This window comes from Pristis pectinata, chromosome 28, assembly GCF_009764475.1.
Source record: "Pristis pectinata isolate sPriPec2 chromosome 28, sPriPec2.1.pri, whole genome shotgun sequence".
NCBI classification, from domain to species: domain Eukaryota; kingdom Metazoa; phylum Chordata; class Chondrichthyes; order Rhinopristiformes; family Pristidae; genus Pristis; species Pristis pectinata.
In genome coordinates this window covers 19,979,030-19,996,357 of record NC_067432.1, presented here as the reverse complement: position 1 = coordinate 19,996,357, position 17,328 = coordinate 19,979,030, and the positions used below count along the sequence as shown (strand labels likewise).

General features: G+C 42.3%; 1 protein-coding gene across 4 annotated transcripts in view; it reads left to right on the top strand.

Annotated features, from left to right (window-relative positions):
• LOC127583941 (multiple C2 and transmembrane domain-containing protein 2-like) overlaps positions 1-17,328 on the top strand; it is a 328,587-nt gene that overhangs the window by 33,489 nt on the left and 277,770 nt on the right. For all 4 annotated transcript variants that reach the window (XR_007958316.1, XM_052040378.1, XM_052040377.1 and 1 more), the window contains exon 2: positions 4,492-5,025. Coding sequence is in view for 3 of the 4 variants with exons in the window: in XM_052040378.1 (XP_051896338.1) it covers positions 4,567-5,025 (459 nt within the window). In the remaining variant the exon portion in view is untranslated. The remainder of the gene's footprint in view (positions 1-4,491; positions 5,026-17,328) is intronic.

Genomic DNA, 17,328 nt, shown 5'->3' with positions numbered 1-17,328 from the left:
CTGTTAAGTGGTTTGGGATGTCGTGAGATTGTGAACGGTCATTAATCCAAGTTCCTTCGATTTTCTTTTGAGGATTTCAAACCAAACCACACTTCCAACTTCATGCAGCAAGTGCTGCTGATTCATTCTCACTCTGCTTTTGGTTCAACATCAGAAAGCCCCATCAAAGGCCAGAGAATAAGTGAAATCAGCATAAAATTCTGTCAAGAGTTTTAACACTCTTCGAGGCTGTTAGTAATTTAATTTAGTCGGTATGGTCTTATACCGAATGGAATTGCTGTTACCTCTTGAAATGCTTTTAAAAGAAAATTCCACAGTGTGCAACCAATTCTGCAACGTAAAGTATTATGACTGTGAAAATTATGTTGATCTCTCCCTACAGCAGCAAGCTGTTCTCTAACTGACAGCAGTAACCTAGCATCTGTAGAGTAAATGCAACCTCTTGGTTGCTAGTGTAAAAATGAAGATGCTTTTTATATCACCCAATGGTGCAGCTGCTATAATTGAGTTTAGTAGGGAACATTTTGTACAGTTGTAGTGAAAGGAATCATTTCCAGTATTAATTTTTGGTGGAGTTTTGAGGCGGACCAGCAGTAAGAAGTGGAATGTTTCTTTCAGGATTGGCCTCCATGTCTGCTTCATTCCTTCCATTTAACTTCTGGTGTAGGTTAAATGCTGAATAAACATTTTTGTTCACTGGTTTTAATTTCCAAAGCTACTGCTTCATTTGGCTGTCAGGTTTGTATTCTCAGAATAACTCTGTACAGGAATAGACATTTGGGCCATCTTTCCTTGTCTGTCTAAAAAGAAAAATCTTCAATCCTTCATCCTTTACATTCTTGAATGTCTTCAAAGGATTTTGCCTCCACTTCCCTTCTCAGATGTCTATTCAATGTGTTGCATAAACTGTAGAGACTATTCCCGATTCCTGTTATTTACCGGTGTCCCTTTACTTCAAAATATGTCAGAACAATAACATTATAGGAATTGGTCTCAGCAGATCAGTGTCACTTCCTGGCCGTCAAGAATGCTTACTCTTATTTGTTTTACTCTCACACTCCTATGTTTATCTCATCCCGTTTTCATGTCTTTTGTACCTTTTTTTTTATCCTGTCTTTTTCCTCATGGGCCTCCTCCCCATTTCCAGCAAAGTTCTGCCAGGGGATACTGGGAGTAACTCCAAGGAATTTTATTCCCTTTTGGCTCCTCCTATTACTCGATCCCTCCTCTCTCCATCCTTTTTCTCTTCCCACATACTGCATTTTGTTTTTCTGTTCCTTTCCCCACCTACGTGCTTCTTCCCTCCTAACGCTTTCCCATCCCTTTTTTATTCTTGCTTTCATTTCTCCATATTTCTTTCTATCTCTTGTTTCTCTCCTATTTTTTCTTTTTCTTTCAACTCCCCCCCCCCCCCCCCCCCCCCATTTGTTCTCTTTGTCCATTCAGAGCGGGGAGTCGAGGCTGGATGATTCAAGGCCTAAGCTGGTCACATTCTTGCAGCACAGGACCAGGCTTTTTTGGCTCACCGTATCCGTGCCAACCATCTAATGCCTATCCTGTTTACCAGCCTACTATGCCTTGGCGATTCAAGTGCTTGTCCAGATCCTGATTAAGTGGCTCCTAGAGCCATTCTATAAGTGAAGTATAATTTGGGACTGGACCAGGGGAGTTGTAACACAGGTCTACTAGAAGTAGGGGAGAAATGAAGATGGAACACACACAGTGACAGACAAATCATGTCAGTCGTATGGGAAGTTGGAGTGACACCTGAGTGGAGCTGTAACTGACACTGCAGATATTGAGTGTGTAATATTGTTCAGCAATCTGTTCACTTTGTCTTCTGGATTGCAGTGAATGTGTGGGGGGGGGGGAGGAGGGGGGAATAAAAATAGGAGAGAGTGTGCACTGAAGCTACTTGATTGCTTTCAATCTCGTCAATTAGCTTTCTCTGCACCATTTGTACAGTACAGGTATGATGTGTTCTTTCATTGAGCAGTGCTTTGTGCAATATCTGGGTTTAATTTTATCTGTAAGACGTCTGCTTCTTCCTGGTGTTTTATAATTGTTCTCCATGTGGAGATTCCTATTTCATAGCTGCACCCCTGTCTCCCAGAGCCTTGCCACCCAGAAATTCAAATGCATGGTGCTGGTTTATTTCAGCTTTATGCATTTGAATATCCGATTGCTCTTCAACCTTGGAGCAAAATGTGATAGCAAATGTTTTTAGTTGATTCCACGTCACAGTCAGTTTTGCTGCTTGCTCCATTCCTGTGCCTCTGATGCACCCATCTTGCCTTTTCTTCCTTGGTTTCAATGCTGACACTAGGGGTTGTGTCCAATGTCTAATGAAGTTTACATCAGAGGGTAAAATATCACTGAAATGGTTGTTGATGTGCCACTGCTGTGTCCATTAGGTGACATCTGGAATTTCTGGGCATGTCTCTGATCCAAATTGTTGTTGTAAATTGAAGGTAATAGAGACTTCCAAAGCAAACTCAAGTGCTGCACTCACTGTTCCTTCCCATTCTGGCATTACTCTCCCCTTAAGAGCTGTACAAGACATTGGTGAGGGCTCCATTTGGGACATTGTGTTCAGTTTTGGTCACCCTGCGGAGGAAAGATGCTATTAAGCTAGAAAGAGTGCAGAGGAGATTTACAAGGATGTTGCCGGGACTCGAGGGCTGAGTTATGGAGAGAGGTTGAGCAGATTGGGACTTTATTCATTGGAGTGCAGGAGAATAAGGGTGTTTTTATAGAAGTGTATAAAATCATGAGGGGCATAGTTAGGATAAATGCACAGAGTCTTTTCCCAGGGTTGGGGAATCAAGGACATAAATTTAGGGTGAGAGGGGAGATATTTAATAGGAAACTGAGGTACAATTTTTTTCACTCAGTGGTCAGTATATGGAATAAGCTGCCAGAGGAAGTGGTTGAGGCAGGTACATTAATGACATTTAAGAGGAACTTGGACATTTTGATTAAGCAATAAGTTCCTCTCAACAAAGAGGTGATGGCCCTTATGTCTGGATGGAAATGCTTCCATGGCACCATTGGAAGACAAGTTGTCCTGGTGAACAAGCAGTTGCATTGAGTACAAATTAATTGGTCATTTACTGTCTGTGCAACTGTACAACACACAAAAAAAAGCAGACACAGCACTGGTAGCTGAATAGTGTTCAGGGATGGTGTGAAGATGTGAAAGGTATCTTGCAAAAGAAAGATCTCTATAGTGCCATGGCGACCACTTTAGCAGGAACCGTTCATTCCAAGAGAAGCTGAGTCAATCCCTCGAGCTCCATATCCAGTGGTCCTCTAGTACTGGAAATTTTTTATATTTCAAAAATAAACTTCGTTCATGAAAATAGACAAGAAATGCAAAACACTACATGGCTTTCTTTACATTTGTAATGTTGTCATGTCTATACAGCTGTAATTCCATCAAGTTAATACATTCTCTGTACAAAGCAACAGTGCCACTTTGGTGCCTCCTTGAAATAACCAACCCTTCAAGTGTCTGAGAGGCTGTTACACAGGAACCAGCACCCCAACTCCTTAGTACAGGACAAAAATCCAAGTCTCTCGCTGTTGAATTATCTAACTCTCCTTGTATTCAGAGCCTTTTGGAGAAGACTTTTTACTACCCTCAGAATAACGCAATGATTGTTTGGCCTAGCTCTAATTTCAAAGATGGATTTGCTGTAGATTTGGGATGTGAGCATTATGACTATTTATTCTCTGCTTGTGGTGTTGTCCAGCCTCTTAACGATTCAGCATGTTTTAATGAGATTCTGTTCCATCCCAGTAGACTGATGGGAGTGTCAAGCCCTGACCACCCAGTCTCACCCCAACATTACATCATGGTATCTGCCTGAACAGCAACATTACCAGTCATTTGATAGTGAGGAAGATACAAGGATGTGAATGGATACCAGCACTTGGCATGGAAGTACTTGAAAGTTGGTTTAGTATGGATAGGTGCTTTGATGATCAGGATGGATACAGTAGGCCGAAGAGCCTGTTTCTGGACTGTTTGATTCTATAATGCATTCTTGCTCTCAATTCCTGCCCCCATCTCCCACAGAAAGGGAGTATTTTCTTTTGTTGTTTCAAATGCATTTGACATTATCATAGAACATAGAACACAGCGCAGGAACAGGCCCTTCGGTCCACAATCTCTGTGCTGACCATGAGGCCAGTCCAAACTAATCCTATCCACAGTCTTCTGCACACAACAGAACCAAAGTTTGTCCTGTTACGCCTTATTGTTTGATCCTCAAAGTCTGGTTAATGAGCCTTGTTCAAATAATCGTAGCCTGACTGGCCTGTTGTTGAGAGGAAGAGATTTCCGTTTTGGATGAGGACCAGGATCTTTGAGGTGAAAAGGATATTTTCCTTTCATCATAGAGTATTGGGTGTTGAGCTCTCGTGTGGATTTTCTCTGTCATGATAAATGGCACTGCCTCCCATTGTTTGCCCTCTTGTTTTTCACAGATCCTATTTAAACATACGTTGGCTGGAGTCCCGTTTCTGCTGCTTAATTGAGGACTTGGCAGGGCGGCCAACAAAATGGATGAGCAAAAGGAGATTACAAAGTGGAAGTCCTTTCGAGCAAAGACCAAACCCTTTCTGCAGAACATGAAGGGCAAGATGTCAAGTAAAGGGAAAGCAGGAAAACAGCGACACCTCTTGGACCAGCGGATGAGCGTGTCGGAACCAGATATGTTACAGGTGGGCAAGAGCTTCGGTGAGAGCTGCTCACGTGTGCTCGTCCAGTCCCCTGCTCTCAATTACTACAGCAGTCCCTCCACCCCAGTTAAGAAAACAGATGAAAGTAATGAACAGACCGTTCTCCAAGAAGCTGCGGTACCATCAGGGGACACTTGTCAACCAACAAATTCCAGCACTGAGAATGAAACATTTGCACCCATTGAATCGTCCACATTGGTGAAGGAATCCGGCAGAAATGACATGGAAACCACGCTGGAAAGGAACTTTGCGGATGAAACAACAGAAGGAAAGTCTGCGGTAAGTGACTACTGTTCTCGATTGTTGAGGTGTAAAGGAATTGATAAGATCACAAGATCACAAGATAAGGGAGCAGAAGCAGGCCATTCGGCCCATCGAGTCTGCTCCAAGGAAAAGGGAAAAAGAAATGGGGTGGGGAAAAAAGAGAGAGAGGAAAAAAAAACTATTCTAATCCCATTTGCCAGCCTTATCCCCATATCCCTTGATACCCTGACTATTTAGATATCTGTCTATCTCCTCCTTGAATACCCCCCACTGATCTGGCCTCCACTGCTGTGCGTGGCAAGGAGTTCCACAATTTCACCACCCTCTGGGTAAAGAAACTTCTCCTCATCTCTGTCTTGAAACTGTACCCTCTAATTCTAAGATTGTGCCCTCTGGTCCTGGACACGCCCACCAAGGGAAACAGCCTAGCCACATCTACTCTATCCTTACCTGTCAACATTTTAAATGTCGCTACGAGGTCCCCTCTCATCCTTCTGTACTCCAGCGAGTACAGTCCAAGAGCCGACAAACGCTCATCATACTTAAGCCCTTTCATTCCTGGAATCATTCTCGTAAATCTCCTCTGAACCCTCTCCAACGTCAGCACATCCTTCCTAAGATGCGGGGCCCAAAACTGCGCACAGTATTCCAAATGAGGCCTCACTAGCGCCCCGTAGAGCCTCATCAACACTTCCTTACTTTTATACACTATACCTCTCGAGATGAATGCCAACATAGCATTCGCTTTCTTAACCACCGATCCAACCTGGTGGTTAACTTTTAAGGTATCTTGTACGAGTACCCCCAAGTCCCTTTGTACTACCGCACTATCAATCTTCTCTCCTTCTAGATAATAATCTACCCGCTTATTTCTGCTTCCAAAGTGTACAACTGCACATTTCTCAACATTGAATCTCATCTGCCATTTCCTTGCCCATTCTCCTAAACTGTCTAGGTCCCTCTGCATCCTTTCTATTTCCTCTATGCTCCCTACTCCTCCACTTATCTTGGTGTCATCCGCAAACTTAGCCACACAACCATTTATTCCATCATCCAAATCATTGACGTACAAGGTAAAAAGGAGAGGCCCCAACACGGACCCCTGCGGCACACCACTAGTAACCGGTAACCAACCAGAACGAGATCCTTTTATTTCCACCCTTTGCTTCCTGCCAACCAGCCAGGGAGGGAGAGAGTATTCCTTTTGGCAGTGGTGTCCAGAACAAGGGATTGCATCAGAAACATAGCCTACACTGATCAGTGGGGATGTTAAAGTATACTTCACTTAAAGGGTGGTGGGAATCTGAGAGTTCCTCCCACCAAAAAATTATTTGAAACTGGGAGTTGGAAGAATTTTAATTTTTGTCAGGCAGGAATGTAAGGTGTTTAAAAATAAACACTGTTCTTCAAATTTAATACACTGACAACTATGCTCTTGTTGAAAACTGAATTGTACTCAAGGCTGCAGGGCCTCCTTCTGAAGTCATATACCTGGAAGGGAAAGGCATTGATTTTGTGAGGAATCTTCTATAATTTGTAGTGACACAATGTTATTTTCTTGGTCAACCAGTCAGTTTTTGTTTTGAATAATAAGTAACTCAGTATTGGTTTATTATTGTCACTTGTACCGAGGCACAGTGAAAAACTTGTCTTGCATACCGATCGTACAAGTCAGTTCATTACACAGTGCAGTTACATTGAATTAGTACAGAGTGCATTGATGTAGTACAGGTAAAAACAATAACAGTACAGAGTAAAGTGTCACAGCTGCAGAGAAAGTGCAGTGCAATAAGGTGCAAGGTCACAACAAGGAAGATTGTGAAGTCATAGTCCGTCTCATTGTATAAGGGAACCGTTCAATCGTCTCTTTTGTTTAGGCATAACTAACATGGCTTCAATAACTTGATGATTTGAACCTGGTGGTCTCAAGGGGCCACAATGCAAGTTGTTAAACTTGAATGTCTTTTCTTTCAAAAGAGATAACAGAAATAGGATTCTTTTTATAGTGAGAAATTATTCCCCAATGCTTCTGCCTATAGTTACTGACGAGGGATTCAAACTGAGAAAATGCTGGAAACATTCAGCAGCTCAGGCAGAATTTGTGGAATGTGAAACGATTAATATTTCAGGTCCAAGATCCTTTGTCAGAACTGAGAAAGAGAAACCGAATTAGTTTTCAGTAGCAGAGCAGGTGAGGGAGGGGGGTGTTGAACAAAGGGAATATTTCTGAGGTGAGTGGCACAGTTCACAGTTCCAGTGACCTGGGTGGAATCCTGACCACTGGTGCTGTCTGTGTGGAGTTGGGTTGTGAAGTGAAGCTGCATGGGTTTCCTCCAGGTGCTCGGGTTTCCTCCCACGGTCTTAAAAACTTGCAGCGCAGTAGGTTAATTGACCATGAGTGTGTAGATGAGTGGTAGAATCTGGGGGGAAATTAATGGGAATGTGGAGAGAATAAAATGAGTTGGTGTAAAATAGGCCTTGGTGATCGGTGAGGACTCTGTGGGCTGTGGAGCCAGTGTCTGTGCTGTCCTGTATCTGACTAATGAGTTAATGTGGCAGTTAAGATCTGATCATACTACTTAGTCTGTGTGATGTGTTGCGTGAGGTTGTGAGACAGGCCCATGAGGCCAGACCATACAGGTAGAAAAAGAAAAACCCAGCTAAAATGATGATGGCGAGAAATGGCCAATTCTGGGACAAACAGAAGCAATAAGCTCATTGCCTAAAGTTGGAGAATTTGATATTGGGCTCAGCTGGAAGATGCTCCTTAAGGTTGCGTTGGGCCTCATTGTAACAGTGCAGGAGGTCACAGACAAAAGTCTCAGTGCAAGTGGGATGGTAAATTAAAGTGGCAGGCAACTGGACGCATTAATTCACCATCCTACTTGCACTCTGACCTTTTGTGTGGATAAGGAATTTTGCAGGTGTGGTTACTTTCAATCATTGGCTCTGTGGTGCATTGTTTTCAATTACAGAACTCTGTTTCCACTCAGATGAAGCTAACTTGTTAATTACAAATGACACAAATCTTTGAAATGCAATGGGCATATGTTTGATACACAGATATGCAAAATGCATCAGCTGCCAGTATTGTGGCCAGCTTAAATATCAGGCTTGAAGCATAACTGTATTTAAATTTTAAATATAGTTGTCATCAAGTTCCTTCAACCTTGTCCCCCTCCGGTTTTACATTATCACCCTCTCTTGTAATATCCCTCATCATTTGTTCTTCCTTTGTGGATATTTTGCACATACCCCATCCTGCCCATTCACCCTTCATTCGTGGCAGGACCTGTCCTACTGCCAGCTGTCCCCAGCTATTGAGAAGTCAGCTCAACCTTCCTATTCTGCTTCCATGATTTGTTCCCTTAATTCTCTTATCCCCTCTGTTTTGGTGTAAAATGGCTTGTGCCGCTTCCTACAAGAGTTACTGGACTAATGCATGGTATACTTTTGTTGTGGTAGATTTATTGAAGGAAGGCTTGTTTCTTGATCACTCACATTCTCCACCATTTGCATTGTGGCTGCAGTGTACCATTGATATAATAAAATTACAGCACCCCTTCAAGTGTGCTTTAGCATCTCCACCCAAGCGTGATGCCTCTACCAAGACAGTGGGTACATTGGTTTGCCAGAACTCGTAGACTTTCTCTCCATGTCTCTAGGCATCTTGGGAAATGTAGTTTTCCTTCTTAGTGATGTCGTCAGCATCTTGGAATTTGCTGCCTAATAGTCATTGAGAGAGTCCATTCATCGCAGAATACTGTGGTTCAAGATAACACCCTATCATCTTTTTGAGGGAATTAGCCATGGGTTATAATTGCTGGCCACACTCAGCAGGTCAGGCAGCATCTCTGAAAGGAAAAAAAACATTAATGTTTTTGGGTCCCAGGGCAGTTTCTGACTTGCTGAGTGTTTACAGCATTGTCTGTTTTTGTTTCTGATTTCCAGCATCTGTAGTTTTTTTTAATCTTTATACTTTCTGTGAAAGAAAGAAAATTGTCACGTGCATCCTTCACTGGGACAGATATAGGCCGATTAAAAGCATCCAATGTGACTACATTCCAAAGGTAACTCATGGGCCATGTTATGGTGTTCTCAGGATATGATGTCCATAATATTAATGTCAGCTTCTTCAATCCCTATCGGTTAAATTGACCTATCCTTTTTATGATCACAGCTATTCCCATGGGGAAATGGCCTAGGTGTGTTTTATGGCCACTCAGAGTTCATTTGCTGTTCAAAGGACATTTAAAGGGTGCTTTCATGTTCTTAACTCTGGGTGAGGTAGTTTTTAACTTGTACCCTTGATCAACTGGTTAAGCAGAACAGCAGCTGGCATAGGTTCAATGGGAGGAAAACCAAGCCAGTTCTGTAATGGTGGGGTTGGGCAAAAATGGGAGGTGCCAGTTGACAATCCAAGAGTTGGGGTTGAAAATGACAACCACTGACTGCATACTCTGAAAATAAGAACTGTAAGAATCAAGTTCCAGCGTGTTTCTGATTCTGCTTGCGTGAAGATCATGCGTCAGTGGGATAATTGAATAGATTTGTGCATGTCACACTTCAATACGCTGCTGAGCATAGGAATAAAAAGATGGATCAGATTAAAGTGTGACTAGAGGAATGGTGCAGGAGGTAGGGCTGTAGACTTTTGGATTATTGCGAGTGTTTCTGGGGTAGATAGAATCTTATTGAAGGCTTTGCTGGGGTTGATGTAAACCACATCTACTGCACTTAGATTATCTAGGCATAGAAGGCTACAGGCCAAATGGTGGAAGATGGGATTAATGCAGACAGGTGCCAATGGGTCAGCATGGATGTGGTGGGCTGAATGGCCTGCTTCCCTGCTGTATGACTATTATTGTGTACGTTGGCCTGGAAATCCCATTACATAATGTTTTGTATTAGTGTTAAATAGGCGATCATCTCTTTTCCTTTGAGTGACACATGATGGAGTCCATTTTTTGGATCAATTCGGTTCAATTTTAGACAGCATGGTAGTGCAGTTTGTAAAACTGCTGCCTCACAGTTCCAGTGACCCAGGTCTAATCCTGATCTCTGGTGCTGTCATTGTGGAGTTTGCATGCTCTTCTGCAACTGTGTGGGTTTCACCCAGCTGCTCCAGTTTCCTTCTACATCCCAAAGACATTGGGGTTGATAGGTTATTTGGCCACTGTAAATTGCCCTTGGTGTAGGTGAGTAACAGAATCCAGGGGGAGTTGGTGGGAATGTGGGGAGAATAAGCTACAGGGAAAAGTAGTGTGGGAATGGGATTTCTCTGTGAATCAAAGAACCAAATGGCCTATGCCCCGAGGAAGTATGGAAATAATTACTGGTTAGCAGTCACTCCAGTCTTGATGCAGTGTCACAATTAAAGCTGCAACTGATGACCTTGTTTTTTGTGGGTCTTCTCCTAGGCAAAATGCTAGTTCTCCTCCCCCTCCCCTGACCACTTTATTCTAGCTTCTGCCCTATTCCTTTTCAGTCCTGATGAAAGGTCTCGACCTGAAATGTGAACTGTTTATTTCCCACCATAGATGCTGCCTGACCTGCTGAGTTCCTCCAGCATTTTGTGTGAAAATGCTAGGCTGTTCTTTGCCTCTCTCCCCTATTTGATCCAGGGACCGATGACCACTTGGCCTTGGGAAAGGAAGGCCAGGTGGCACATTTTTCAGACACGAAAACTCAGTCTGTTGCACCAGGAGAATGTCCAGGCCTTTGATGTGGTAATGAGTTAAGTGCTGAGTTTTCCCCGATGTCTTACCGATATTTATCCTTGCTCATCATCACAGAAACAGATGATCTGGTTACTATCATATCACTTTAATCTCCCCGTTCCAACAAACTCCACCTAAATGTGTGTTGAAGTTACTGAGTCACTGCAAAAATGGTTTCAAAACCAAGTATTACAAGTAACTGTGGTGCAGATCCATTAGCTGATATTCTTAATAGTTATTTGATTGATTTTTATCTGTTCCAAACATGGCATTAGTGTCGGTATAACGAACAGCATGACCTGTAGAGAAGAGACTAATGCATCCATTGAGGTGAGTGATTAAAAAGAACCTAATCTCAGGATCTGTAGCTGGATGCATTGCTACTGGTAAATTAGATCTAGTCTCAAGTGCATGTGTTCGATTGTTTGGCAATGGTTTCTGACCAGTGCAGAAACAAGTGCTGATCTTATGCAGTCCTCCCCATCTATAAACTTTGCAGTAAATCCTAGTGCTCTGGGCATCTGAAACATTGCAATGGCAGTGAAATGGGGGAGTTTCCCCAGATTTCACCCTCGTTTTTTGTTTTTGCCCCTGCTAATTGCTTCCACTGGTTGATGAGGGGCTGAAGGGCAGCATCCTTGGTAGCTGGAGCTGGGGTTCACAGTGGGAACCCGAACTTGTCCGGCAGCAAATTGTAGGGGGACTGCAAGGCTAAATGGGATTTTGGGGTTTTATCACCTCTTTGCAGCTTGATGCCTCCTGTCCACAAGTGTGACTGGATGGGACAGCTGCCAACAGAGCTGGGCCCTGGACAAGTAGAATGCTGTTTGGATTGCTCTGTGCCCATCCAACACTTGGGAAAATTTGAGGGCAAGATAATTCCCTCTTCTTTATCTCCCCCCCCCCCTCCCCCCCCCATCTAATAACTGAGACCACGTGATCCTATGAAATAACTGGAAGGTCAGAACAAGGAACTGTGTAGTTCACTTTCTGTATGTGGCTTATGGATAGAAAGTTTGATCAATAGTGACTTGCCGTCTGAAGCTACTCAACAAAACCACAAATTGATTCCATTTTCCCATGGGTAGACTTGAGTTTACAGTTGATTTATACATTACGTGTTTGCATCTGATTGATTGGAAGCAGGTTCTACAATGACATGAAGGCTGATGTTTGTTTGTGTAGGACATTTCATGGGATGTATGATTCTTCCTAAACTCCAAATCGCACTCTAAATCAATTTGCTCCCAAGTCCTTGCATTGCTCTTTTTGCAAATTAGGCAATGGGTGGGCCCAGGTCGAGTGTGTAATGACTTGTTTGCTGAATAGATGTGGCTGAGTTCCTAGATGTGAGCATGTGTGTTTCAGGTAATGCCAAACAAACCTAACCAGACTAGAAGGGCATCAGTCATGATTTGGAGTCCAGGTCCTCCCCAACTTGTGAACACCTGACTTGCGTACAGCCCAGACATACGAATGAGTGCTTGGGAGACTGTTGGGATGGATTTGCCGGCTGCTATGGAGCTGCCGTCATCTTCTTCTGCCTTGGAACACTGTTTGCAGCTGCATTTCCAACTTGTGAGCTGTTTGGGTTACGAACAATTCACTAAAACTGAACCCTCCCATAATCTGGGGACAACCTGTGGTTGGGTAGATTTGAGTTTAAAATGCATCCAATTTTTCTCAATACTGATTTAATTCCTTATGAAATGATGGAATTTTGCTTTGCCCTTTTCTCTGGTGTTCCTAACTGGCCACACTAGAAGTTTTTCAGCCTAGAGTCCCAAGTTTTTTTTGGAGAAGAAGAAAGCATTCACCCTGTGCTGCACTGTCTAATGGGTTAACTACCACTGACAGAATGATATGCATGTTTCAGTAACAATCAAACGGAGGAGAGCAGTGAGCAGAATTACATTACAATTGGCGAGAGGGATACAAGAGCAAGGTTGAGTGTTTTGTTTCCTGTCTCCTGCTGAAATAGGGACAAGGGGTCTATATACTTAAGCTCAAGTTATGGTAATAAGTGCCGGCAGTTCCTCTAAAGATATCAATATGATCAATGTTTGTGTCTGAATGTTTGGCGTAAGTCTATTTTGTGAAGTTTCATAAATGGTTTACCTTTTCTATGCTTTCCAACATTTCTTATTGCTGCTTGGTATTCTACCATCTTCGGAACTTGTTTGCATTTAGGGGGGTCTGCGTTAACCACTGAGCTTTTTTGGGTTACACACTGAACAGCTCCTTCAGTATAAGTAACTTGCATTAATAAGGTGCCTTTTAGGATGGCATAATAGTCCCTTGAGTAGGATGTGTTTGCCCTGGAGAGAATGCAGAGGAGATTCACCAGGATGTTTCCTGGATTGGAGGACTCGAGTTACAGGGATAGTTTGGTTAGTTTGGGCTTGTTTTCCCTGGAATGAGGAGACTGAGGGTTGACTGATAGATGTATATAACGTTGTGAGAGGCATAGATGAAGTTTTTTCCCCATGGAAATGGTATCAAAAATCAAGAGGGCATAGTTTAAGGTGACGGGTAGGAGGTTCAAAGGGTATCTTGGGGGTAAGTTTTTTTTTACACAGAATGGTTGATATCTGGAGTGCCAGAGGAGATAATGGTATCAGATACAATTACAATGTTTAAGAAGTATTTAGACAGACACTTAACTAGGCAAGACATAGAGGGATATAGTCATAATGAAGGCAAGTGGGATGTGTGTATGTGGGCGGAAAGGATATGGTCCCAGCTGGATATTGTGGAACCAGCCAGGACCAGGCTTTTTTAGATATGGTCACGTGGAATGAAACAGGATTGATTAATTGAAGCAAAAAGTTTCATGTTTTCAGTAAAAACAGAAGATGCTGGAAATGGACCAACTCTGATGGAAAGTTATTGATGTAGATGGAAATGCTGTTATTTTTCATCCTGATTTGATCCAGAAGTAAGGAAGTGGATTAAGAGGAAACCACATTGTGTCTGAAGTCACATGTAAACCAGTCTGGGTAAGGGTGACAGATTCTATCTGGAGGACAATAGTGAACTAGACTTTTTGTTTAACTAACAATCTGATATTTATTTTTGCCAGTGATGAGGTTTTATTTTAAAAAGAATGTCCAGCTTTATTTAATTACTTGAATTTAAAGTCCCCATGTGCTGTGGTGGGATTTAGACTGGTGTCTCCAGAACAATGCTCCAGAATTCTGCCAGTCTCTTAGCCACTACATCACCATCCCCTAAGGTCTTAAAAGAAGTGGCAGCAGAGATGGTGGACTGAGATGCATTTGGGGTTTCCCAGATTTTTGGAAAGATTCCAGCAGATTGGAAGTCTACAAATGTACAGTATTGTCTCTGTGCAAGAAAGGACGAGGACGGAAAGCACGAAGCTAAAGGCTAGTTAGCCAAACATCTGTCTGAGGAAATTGCTGGGATCCTTTATTAAGGAAGTAATAGAAAATCATTCAGTAAAATTGACGTGGTTTTATGAAGAGGAAATTGTATTTGATAAATTTATTAGCATTCTTTTGAGGATGTAATGTGCAAAGTAAATAGGAACCACTAGATAGGGTATATTTTGTTTTCCAAAAGGAAGAAGATGCCAGCATGGATAGAGGATTAGCAAGTAGATGGAAAACCAAAGGTTGGGTAACTGGATCATCCACAGATCTGCAAGTTGTAACTAGTGGGTGCCACAGGGATCGGAACTCTAAAGTTTCCCAGTCTTCTAGCCCACGGCTAATCCATTCAATATTGTTGCCTCTTCTTTCACTTTGATGCTATCCTCGCATTCCTAATGCAGCCAAATTTCCTGACTGTACAAAGGTGGGTGGGGAAGCGAGTTGTGAGGAGGAGCCAGTCTGTAAAGGGATATAATGTGTTAAGTGAGTGGGTAAAATATCTGGTAAATGCAGTGAACTAGGGGAAATGTGAGGCTATCTGCATTGGTAGGAATAGAAAAGTACAGAGTTATTTAAACTGAGAGCGACAGAATGCTGGTGTGTAAGGACACCCAGATCTCTCTGTACAAGTAACACAGTTACAGGAATCAAGGAGGCGAAAGGAATATGAGCCTTTATTGCAAAGAATATGCAATATAAAAGTAGGGAAACAAAAAAAAACTGCTGGAGGAATTCAGCAGGTCGAAAAGCATGGTTGAAGTTTCGGGTCAAGACCCTGCATCAGAGCTGATGAAGGGTTTCAGCCTGAAACGTTGACCGTACCCTTTGCTCCACAGATGCTGCTTGACCTGCTGAGTTCCTCCAGCAGTTTATTTTTTCCCCTCCAGATTCCAGTGTCTGCAGTCTCTTGTGTCTCCATAAAAGTAGGAAGTCTTACAACTGTACAGTGAGTTGGTGAGGCACACCTGGAAATCTGTGTATTGTTTTTGCTCTCTTATTTCAGAAGGAATACATTTTGTATTGGAGGTAGTTCAGTAGGCTGGTTTGTGGGATGAATGGGTTGCCTCACAAGGAAAGGCTGTGCAAGTTGCGCCTGTAGTCACTAAAATTCAGAAGCATACAAGTTGAGGGAGCCTGATATAGTAGGGAATTGTGAAACTTTGGAATTCTCTATCCCTGAGGGCTATGGAGTCATTAAATATTTTTGTGACCAATTGGGAGTTACAGGTATCAAGCAAGAAAGTTGAGTTTTGGCCAAAGTCAGATTAGATGTGATTTTTTTTTGAGTGGTGGAGAAGGCTTAAGGGGCCACATAGCCTCTTGTTTCTTGGGATACAACATTTTGTTAAGAACACAAGTTGAACAAACAGTGCATTAAACAGGAATACTGGGTGGATGGATGGGCTAAGTGATGAATAGATTCTGCTGCATCAAATTGGAAATAGTATTTGCTTTCATTGTTGGAAAGTTGAATACAGAAATAATCATTTATGATGTTGATTGGATATGTCAGTTTATTGTCTCAACAATACATATTCATGGCACATCTCAGCTTTCTAATATAAATATTAGAATTGCTTTTGGGGTATTGCATCCCCTTGAGTTGGACAGTTGATTGTCAAGGCTTATCTGAGCTTGATGCCAGACATAAGTGGATGGATCATAATCCAATTTAGATGCTACATTCACTGACTATTTTCCTTTGTTGCTATATCACAAAGCCAGTTTACATTCGATTTATTCTATTATTTGAACATTCACACCACACTGTGAGTGTTTGGGTCAGGGAATCTCCAGCATTTCCTTGGACTGTCCAGTAGCTGTGAGGTTTGATAACATTCCTGCTCTGGCTCTTGCCATATGGATTGTACATAAAGGAAGGACATTTTACCAGAAGGTGTGTGAATTCTTTCATCTGAATTTATTCTTTATGGTGCGTGTTGTGATGAGAAAATCTTCCTGATGTCTGACACACAATCTGCAATATCTTTCGGCTGTTTTTTCATGGGCTGGGAACATCCAGCCACTCGAGTCTGCTCTGACATTCATGGTTAGTCTGTGCTAAGGTTTCATTGCCTGCTGTTGCTCCATGCTCCTTGACACCTTTTAGTCTGATAGTTTCGTTCTCCTGTTTGAAAACTCAAACTATTTGCTTACCCCAGGATGCCGTCTTTTGGGTCAAGAGTTCAGATTTTAACCATGTTTGAGGAAGTGTCTCCAGAGAAAGTGTCACTGGCTCTAGCTGGGACTTTTATGTTCTACCTGCATGGTTTTCCTCCCCAGAAGGATTAGTCCCTTTGAACCTTGCCCAACAAAGCCCTTGAACAGTCAATTATGAGGGGGATAGAGGGTAGGAATCTTTTCCCTGTGGTGGATGTATCTAAGACTAGAGGGAATAGAGTTATGGTAAGGAGTAAGAGTTTTAGATGGAATCCGGTGAAGAACTTTTTCAGTCATAGCTGGCTGGAATCCAAAACACACTGCTTGGGTGGGTAATGGAGGCAGATACGCTTTCAAGATTTAATAAGCATCTAGATAGAGCACTTGAATTGCCAATGTTTAAAAGCCAAGGATCAAGTGCTGGTAAGTGGGATCAGCGTAGATAGGTACTTAGGGTCAGCATAGATGTGGTGGGTTAAAGGGCCTGTTTTTGTTCTGTGTGACTCTGAGTAAATATCTTTATCAGGTCTCCTGCATCCATAGGACCTGCTTGGTTTTTGTAGCCAGGAGTTGTAATTTAACAAGTTGTAGTACCATCTTAGTGATATACTGAACTGAAAACATAAGTCCCAAGTTTCCAACTCGTGATATTGCCTTTTTAAAATGGTGTGTCTGGAATGAAATGGATAACATTAATATTAACATTTTTAAAAAATATGTAAGGGGTTTCCTCTGGAGGGTTTGATTTGAGATGGGCCCTTGAGATAATAAAGGAGATTGACAGACCAGACATGAAGATAATATTTCTATAGTAGAAGAGACCAGAATGAGGAAGCCTGAATATAAAATAGCCACTAATGAAGCAGTAAGGAATATGTAGCTAGGGAGTAGTTAGAATGTGGAATCTAGAGTAACCTAGATTTTATGTATAATTTATATTCTGTACCTACGTGCCTGTGATGCTGCTGTAAGCACGTGTTTCATTGTACTGTACCTCACTGTCATGTGCGCAGGTATGATAAACTTAACTTGATTTGTAACTGAGA